This window comes from Myotis brandtii, unplaced genomic scaffold (assembly GCF_000412655.1).
Source record: "Myotis brandtii unplaced genomic scaffold, ASM41265v1 scaffold187, whole genome shotgun sequence".
NCBI lineage: Eukaryota > Metazoa > Chordata > Mammalia > Chiroptera > Vespertilionidae > Myotis > Myotis brandtii.
The window spans coordinates 581751-590003 of record NW_005356944.1 but is presented as its reverse complement, the minus strand read 5'-3'; the positions used below and the strand labels follow the sequence as shown (position 1 = coordinate 590003).

General features: G+C 56.6%; 1 protein-coding gene across 1 annotated transcript in view; it reads right to left on the bottom strand.

The window, feature by feature from the left end:
- The window catches only part of RPS6KA4 (ribosomal protein S6 kinase, 90kDa, polypeptide 4), a 19303-nt gene that overhangs the window by 8333 nt on the left and 2717 nt on the right, over positions 1-8253 (bottom strand). The window contains exons 2-12 of the mRNA XM_014538201.1: positions 8215-8251; positions 8043-8114; positions 7186-7404; positions 6980-7095; positions 6352-6459; positions 6052-6132; positions 5917-6020; positions 5649-5799; positions 2137-2301; positions 177-305; positions 3-60 (exon numbers count right to left, since the gene is read on the bottom strand). Coding sequence (XP_014393687.1) covers positions 3-60; positions 177-305; positions 2137-2301; positions 5649-5799; positions 5917-6020; positions 6052-6132; positions 6352-6459; positions 6980-7095; positions 7186-7404; positions 8043-8114; positions 8215-8251 — 1240 coding nt within the window. The remainder of the gene's footprint in view (positions 1-2; positions 61-176; positions 306-2136; positions 2302-5648; positions 5800-5916; positions 6021-6051; positions 6133-6351; positions 6460-6979; positions 7096-7185; positions 7405-8042; positions 8115-8214; positions 8252-8253) is intronic.

Genomic DNA, 8253 nt, shown 5'->3' with positions numbered 1-8253 from the left:
GCCCTGGCCCAGCGCAGGCTCCCGCAGGTCCAGCTCGTACTGCTGGAAGAAGGGCGAGTCCTGGGGGCACAGGGGCGCGTCAGCGGTCCTACCTGGGAGCCTGGAGGCCACGCCGAAGCCCATCTCGCAGAGGTCCCGGATTTCACCGCCGTCACACCGCGGCCCCGCCTCCCTACCTGCATCATGGCGCTCCGGGCCACCGCTGCCCTCCCTGGCCGGTCTCCAGTGCCAGGTGCTTCAAGCACATCAGTCATCACAGCGTTATTGTGGTCAAACAGGATGGACGGTGCCACGAAGGAGTATCCCTGGTTGGGGAGGGAGGTGGGTCAGGGGCGGATGGGTATGGGGGCTGGAGGTGCAGGGGGGCGTCCCTGGAAGGGCCACACCTGGCCGGGAGGAGGGCAGGCAGAGGAAGACCCCAGACCAGGGGTGGGGGGTGGGGGGGTGTTGCTTTTGCGTCCTGACACAACAGGATGCATGGACATTTTATTCCAACTTGTTCTATGATCACTTGGGGTCGTGTCTGTCCCCCACCAGTCTGTGACTCCGCCTTTCTCGTTACAGTAACCCAACCCTCTGCGCCTCCCCCGCCCCTCCAATTACACTTAAATCTTAGAAGATGTGGGCCGGGAATTGCTGGGGACAACCTGAGGGTCTAAGGATGAAGTGCCCGTGCAGAAAAGGAGAACCAAGAGGCAAAGAGATTCCTAATGACGTAGGCTCAGCACCTGGATGCAGCCTTGAAGGGCATCGCCTGGCACAATGTAGTGGCCCAGAGAGGGACGGGCAGTGCGTGGAAGGACTGTGACCTGGCATCACACCCGTTTCACTTATGAACATTCAACTGTGCCCACTGAGGACAAAAAGTCTTTATTCCTTCCTTTCAAATCAAACTGTGGCCTCCTCTGTGAGGAGGGAGCTCTGAGGCAATGTAGAGAAACCAGTTACCACTTTGCCTTTCCTAAGGACCATGTCCTGCCCATCCAAGGGAGTCTCAAGGGTAATCTGATGTGTTTCTGCTAAACATGCAGCCCCTGTGCGCGAGCATGCACGCTCCGCCTGGGTGGGATCACTTCCTGTTAGGTTCATCCCCAGTGCCCGGATCTGTGCCTGGCACACTGTAGGCACTCAACACATATTTCTGAGTCCTGGAATGAATGAATGAATGAATGAATGAATGAGAGTAACCATCCATTCGCAAGAAAGAACTTCTCAGAACTGTGAGACAATGGATCGAGAGACACTCAAGCACAGAGCTGTCACTCGTGGAGCTTCACAGAGGAGATTCTCATAGTTGACACTGGCCTATTCTTATGTAATAGATGTAGACCAGGCCCTGCAGGCCAGGCCCCCACACTGGGCACAGGGACACGAAATTAAACAACAGTTCCCGCCTCCAGGAGCCTCACACCAGGGGAGGCAGTCTCGGTTGGGCTGCCAGGACACAACCTGACAAACGGCTCAGAAGGTGCTGTCTGCAGGGGACTAGTGCACAGGCAAGTGCAGCCCGGGGCCACGGGAGTGGGGAAGCCTTCACCCAGGGCAGCTAGAAAGGTCCGCGGGAGCTTGCCAGGTGAGCGGCAGTGGGGAGGGCACTCCAGGTGGAGGGAACTGCATGGGCTATGGTACAGGGGTGCGTTGTGGAACCTCTGACAGTCCACTGCGGCTACAGCACCAGGTGGGACGATAGCGAGCACTGAGGCTCGGCTCAGCAGGACCGCACGGTGCAGGGCCTTGAATCCTGAGCAGAGGAGGGCCTTGTCCAACAGGCCTAAGCTTCTAAAATTGGGTGGAGGGGTCTGTGCCCCCAGGAATGTGATACGGTATGCCAATGGGCATTAAAGCCACAGGATAAATATGGCCTCTCTTCCTAGGTGTCTACTTAAGCAAGTGAATAATTTAAAACGATATTTTTATGTACCAATAAAGAGTTATGATGGAGTAAAAGGAAAATTAACGTGAAATCTAAAGATAAACCATGAAGTTCAAAGACGTGTCCTGCCATGGTGGTCTCCATGACTGGCAACTCCAGGTCCCCACAAGTAGAGAGGTCTGGGGGGAGATGCCGAGTCCTGACCCGACACGGGGTGTATGTAGTGCCCACGGGTCAGCCAGGGCCGAGGCTGGCTCACTCACCTGGAAGATGCGCGAGTCCCCAGATGGGGGGCTGCCAGCCGGGGAGTAGACGGGCTCCAGGCGAGTAAACTCTTCTGCGAAGTTGCTCACATCCAGCTCTGAGCGGATCTGGGGTCGGAATGGAGCTGGAATCTTTCTGGCAGCCAGAGCAGCCCAATCCAGACCCTGGAAAGAAGAAATGAGAGACTGAGGATCAAAGGGCAGGAAGGGGAAACCCCTCTCCGCTCAGGCCACCCTCTCCGCTCAGCTCCTCAGTGAAAATACGGGCTACCTTGCATTTGGGGAGAAGGTGTTCTTGCCTCCCCAGCCTCTATTTCCCTCCCTTTGACGCCCAATTCCTATTCCCTTGGAGAATCACCCTCCACCACACTCAGTCAGTTCTGGGACTTTCAAACAGAAGTGGCTTACAAACCTACTCTCTTCCCCCCATTACACTTCAATCTTGGAGGATATGGGCCTAGAATTGCTGGGAACAACTTTGGGGTCTGATGATGAAGTCCCCACGCAGAAAAGCAGAACCGAGAGACAGAGAGATTCCTGATGATGTAGGTTCAGCACCTGGATGCAGCCTGACCTGAAGTCAGCCCACTTTTCCTTCAACTTTTCTCTTGTGGGAGCTAGAACATGCCCTTTTATACGTAAGCTAGTGTGGCAGAGCCTGTTCATCACCTGCCCAACATTCATGTTCCCTGTCTTCCTTGGTTCCATAGCCCCAATTTAAGCCCAGGAAGCAATGTGCAAACTAAGGCAATATTTTACACACTTCCTTATAGTTAGGAGTGACCGATAACTTGCAAGCAAATATTGTGAGGTAGGAATCAAGGAAAAGATCCTCAAGAGGAGGGTGGACAGTTGGCAAATGCCCTTTTGGCCCTTCCCCTCCTCCTCCCTGCTTCCTGCCTGGCTATCAGCCTGGATGGCAAGTGCTCAGCAGTCATATTGGACCATGAGGCAAACCTGGGGATGGAGGCTACATGCTAAAAATGGAGGGGCATTAAAAAAAAAAAAAAAAAAGCTTGGACCCATGAAGGCACCATAGCTGCTCCGGCCTGCCAACCTCTAGATTTCTTTTATGTAAGAAAATAAATAAGTAAATAACCCTCTATCTATCTTGTTTAGACCACCGGGCATTCCAATACCTGTTCGTTCTAAACTCTACTCCATGGGTATCACCATTTCTGAGTTGGACTTTTTGTCACGTGAAGCCAAGAAGCCTGACCTAGACTTGAAGGCCCCAGTTCTGCCACCAGAGACCTCAGCGTTGCCAGCACCGAAGAGGCTGCCTTGAGAGAAGGGGGAGTGAGGGGAACACCCCTTCTGAGCATCAAGCCTCAAAGACCTTGGGGTCTCTCTGGAATGGCTACTGGTCAACCCACTCCCAGCACCCAGGGCCCAGCACGCACTTAGGAGGGTTAAGGAATTCACTTAAGGAAACAGACACTGGCTCAGCCGCTTCCCCTACAAAGCGATGCCTTCACGGCAGACTTAGGTTCCCGTCTCAGAAAGCATCTCCCAGGGTCCTTCTAGGCAGGTACTTGCAGGGAAGAGCGAGGAGATGACACTGGGAAAAGGGTAACTGAGTGCCTGCCCCACCACAAATGCCCGCAAATGGGTGCTTTCGTTACGTCAGACAAGTGGCAAACCTGATGCCCACGTGTAAACGAAAGACAAGGGCCTTCAAGTCACCCAGACGGAGGTTTGAATCTGAGCTCCACCACTTCCGGGCTGGGTGATCTTGGGAAATTACTTAACCTCTCTGAACATCAGTTTCCTCATCTATAAAGAGGGGAATAGTGTCTCAGTGGTTGAGCATCAATCCATGAACCAGGAGGTCACAGTTCAATTCCAAGTCAGGGCACATGCCCAGGTTGCAGGCTCTGTCCCAAGTAGGGGGCGGGCAGGAGGCAGCCAATCGATAATTCTCTCTCCTCATTGATGTTTCTATCTCTCTCTCCCTCTCCCTACCTCTCTCTCTGAAATCAATAAAAACATATTAAAAAGATGGGAATAAAGAGGATGGTTCTGAGGGTTACGTGAAATAATGCAAGCAAAGGGCTGATGTAGGGAAGCACGAGACTTGGTTGGGAAGTCTGTAAGGAGGAAATTCTGAAAAGGGGAGTTGGCTGAAGGCCGCCCCTAATTGTTCCTTGACCTTTCCTAACAAGTCTGTGCACGTGCGGACCCTCTGGTGTTCATCGGAATCTTTAGGTGTCCTTGCTTAAAGGACACTCCAGATACATGATTACTTCCCCTACTGATTGTATCTAAACGATAAATTTTATCCCATGCCCTAACAAGTTTGGCTCAGTGGATAGAGCGTCGGCCTGCGGACTGAAGGGTCCCAGGTTCAATTCCGGTCAAGGGCATGTACCTTGGTTGCAGGCACATCCCCAGTAGGGAGTGTGCAGGAGGCAGCTGAATCGATGTTTCTCTCTCATCAATGTTTCTAACTCTCTATCCCTCTCCCTTCCTCTCTGTAAAAAATCAATAAAATATATTTAAAAAACAACAAAAAAAACTTTATCCCAAACTGCTGTCACAATAAAAGCCTGAAGAGGCAGGCGAACAAGGCTGTTTGGTTCCTATAGCCAGGCAGTCCCTTAGCCCTCTCGTTCACAGCAAACCTGTGTCGGAGTCATCATTCATCCGTCGCTCAGGGGTGCTGGTCAGCCCCGGCAGGCTGACACACAGTAGGTGTTCACTGTTACAGGATCCTGCTAGGCACTGACACTGGCCATGCAGAGCACCCACCAGAGAGGTCTCACACGGAGACAAATTCACTCTGCTCTGCACTCTAACCTGCATATGCTCCTAGCAAGTAAATAAAACCCACATGACTAACTGACCATCCATCTAAGTACAGGCACACGGACTGTACAGGGACAAAGAACAAAACTGGGTGGGTGCTAAGAGCCATAGTGTGGCTTTTAGTGCTGATTTAGGCTGACAGGAGACGTGGGGTCTGTGTCCGGTTCCACACGTTCACTGTACGATCCTGGGTGGGTCACCTCCCTTCTCTGAACCTGTCCAACGAAAGGACTGACGAATCCATTCCCAAGTCCCTGGCAGTCCTGACAGTCGATGAACCTAGAATTCTTTCCCCCAGGAACACACATCTCCCGAGTTTCACTAGAGATGGGTGGGAAGATAAGCCTGCTTCCCTGATCTGGAGATTTTTTCTTTTTAAAAAATATTAATATATTTTTGTTGATTTCAGAGAGGAAAGGAGAGGGAGAGAAACATCAATGATGAGAATCATTGATCGGCTGCCTCCTGCACGCCCCCTACTGGGGATTGAATGTGCAACTCGGGCATGTGCCCTGATGGGGAATTGAACCATGATCTCCTGGTTCATAGGTCCATGCTCAACCACTGAGCCACACCAGCCGGGCAGGATTCTTCTAAATCAAGTGAAATTGGCCAATCTCAGACATCCCTCCAGTATCCCCGAGCCCAGAGCAGCAGCCCGGCTGGGTATGTGCAGAGAGGTGGGGGCGGCTCAGAAGCCTCACCTGGAAGAAACGGTGGCTCTTGACCTCCTGTGCCCCCTGGGGCCCCGCACCCAGCCGCTTCCGGGGGTCCTTGCAAAGTAGCCGCTGCAGCAGGTCCTGCGCCACTGGCCCGATCCGAGAGGGGAAGGGAGGGGAGCACTTCAGGATCCGTCTGGGAGGATTTGGGGGGCGTCAGGGGCAGCGAGCCCCGCCCACAGCCCTGCCCAGCCACCTCAGCTGCCCCCTCCCCCCGCATCCAGTCCCACTCACTGCCTCCAGCCCCACTCACCGGGACACCTCTGCCTGCGTGTTCCTCTCGCCCTCCAGCGTGAAGGGCGAGGCCCCCGTCAGCAGCTCAAAGATCAGGATGCCCAGGCTCCACCAGTCCACAGCCTGCCGGGGCCCAGCCAAGGTGCCAACCCACCTTGCCATGCCCCGACTTGCTGCGGATGATTTCGGGGGCCATGTACTCGATGGTGCCACAGAAGGAGAAGGTCCGCTCTTTCTGGGAGGGCAAGAGGACCCATTTTGGACACCCAGCAACTCCCAAGGCTCAGAGTAGGACTCGCGAGACTTATGCAGGTTGGAGCCGTGGGAACTTCCTGAGCGCAGGGCGTGGGGCTGTCTCCCTCTGCACCCCGAGAAATGCAGAGCCAGGCCCGGAGCAGGAGCAGGGAGGAGGTGGCTTGCCTGGGGTGCAGGATGCGGGGTGGCCTTCACTCACCTCCTCCGTCAGGAACTCCTTGCTCAGCCCGAAGTCTGTGAGCACGATGTGGCCCTCGGAGTCCAGCAGCACGTTCTCCAGCTTCAGGTCTCGGTAGATGATGCCCAGCTGGCAGGACAAGAGGGGCACTGAGCCTCCTCCACCTCCCCCCGCCCCCCACACACGCACACACAGGTCGCTGCTCAGGAGACGGGGATCTCCAGGGCAGGAATGGGCCGGGGGGGGGACTGAGTCACTGGACCGAACAGGCCATTTAAGAGGCAAAAACAAGGAAGGAGGACTCCATGGGGGACTCCCAGGGGAGCAGACCCCAAGGTCCCAGAGACAGGAAAGCCTGTGTGAAGAGCCCCATTTCAGAAGGCTTCAGAAGCCAAGGCACAGGTCTCGGATTGAGGAAGTTCTGTGAACACGGCCCCAGAAGGCAACCCCGAGTTCCCTGTGAGAGGAAAGCCCCTTGGAGGCACCAGGGGAGGCCCCACCAGGAGGCCAGGGCAGCAGCTCCGGTTCCCCCCTACCCACCCCCGGGAGGCCCAGGGAGAGCAAGCCCTGCGGCTGTCCTGTTTGGAGGCCCTTTAGAAGGCCCAGACCATCGCCCATGGCAACAGGCATGTGGCAGGTCCTCACCCACCTTGTGCAGGTGTTCGAGCGCCAGCACGATCTCGCCCGCATACACGCGCACCTCAGCCTCCTTGAAGTGCTGGCGCTGGTAGAGGTGGGTGAACATCTCGCCCCCGTTCACATAGTCTGGGGGGTAGAGTGGAGGTTGGGAAGCAGTCCCCGCGAGTGGCTCCAACTGCTTCCTGGCCCCCAAGGTTGTCAGGTGCCCGCCCTTACCCAGGATGAGGTGTAGCTTGGCATCGGTCTGGAAGGCGTAGTGCAGCGTGACCAGGAAAGGTGCCTGGCGCACCAGCTCCAGCACGGAGCGCTCCGTCCGCGTGTGCTCCCGCGTCTTGGCGCGCTGCACCAGCGCGGCCTTGCGCAGCACCTTCATGGCATACAGCTTCCCTGAGTCGTGCCCGCCCGCCTTCCGCACCAGGAACACCTTCCCGTAGGCTGTGGGAGCAGGGAGTGGGCAGGAGGTAGGCCGTGAGCAGAAGGGTGGTACAGACTGGTGGCTGTGGGAATGATGCCAACCCAGAAGGGTGTGCAAATTGGAGGAAAGAGCTGGGTGAGAGGAAGGGAAAGGTGCACAGCACCAGGAGGGTGCTCAGCAAAGCCGGGGAGGGGGTGTGCAAACCAGCTGGGGGGCCTGCAGCTCCAGGAGGCCTGCAGAGCAAGTGGGGGCGGGGCATGTGCAAACCTGTGGAAGATCAGACTGATTTGAGAGGATGCAAATCCGAGGAGGGAGGCAGAGGTGCAGGCGGACAGGGAAGCGATGTGCAAACCTGAGCTGGGAGTTTGCAAAGCGGGGCGAGGGCTCATACACAGCCAGGAGAGGAGCGCGCTGCTAACCGCTCGGAGGGCTGCAAGCACCCAAGGGTGTTGACAAACTCGGGAGGCCCTTGCGGGGAGGAGAGGCCCTGAGAGTGGGATGCAAACCCGGGCACGGCAGGGCGGGGCCGGCAGGCGGCGGTGCCAGGAAAGGGTGGGGGGCATAGCCGGTTGCCTGGCCCAGGCCCAGGCGGGTGTGCCCCGTGGGGAGGCCCAGGGCACCGTCCCTGGGACATCTGCCGGCGGGTGGGGGTCCTCACCTCCCGTGCCCAGCACCTTCAGCAGCTCGAAGTTCTCCACGCTCACCTTCTCCTCGTGCCCGGTCAGGTTGGCTGTGGGCACAGGGGACGAATGAGCCCAGCCGGTGCATGACCCCTCCCTGGGCCCCGGCACCATCACCCCTCCCCGTTGTCCCCGGCCGCCCGGCCCCACCTTCCGTGATCCGCAGCTCCACGGCCCAGTCCTCGTCCT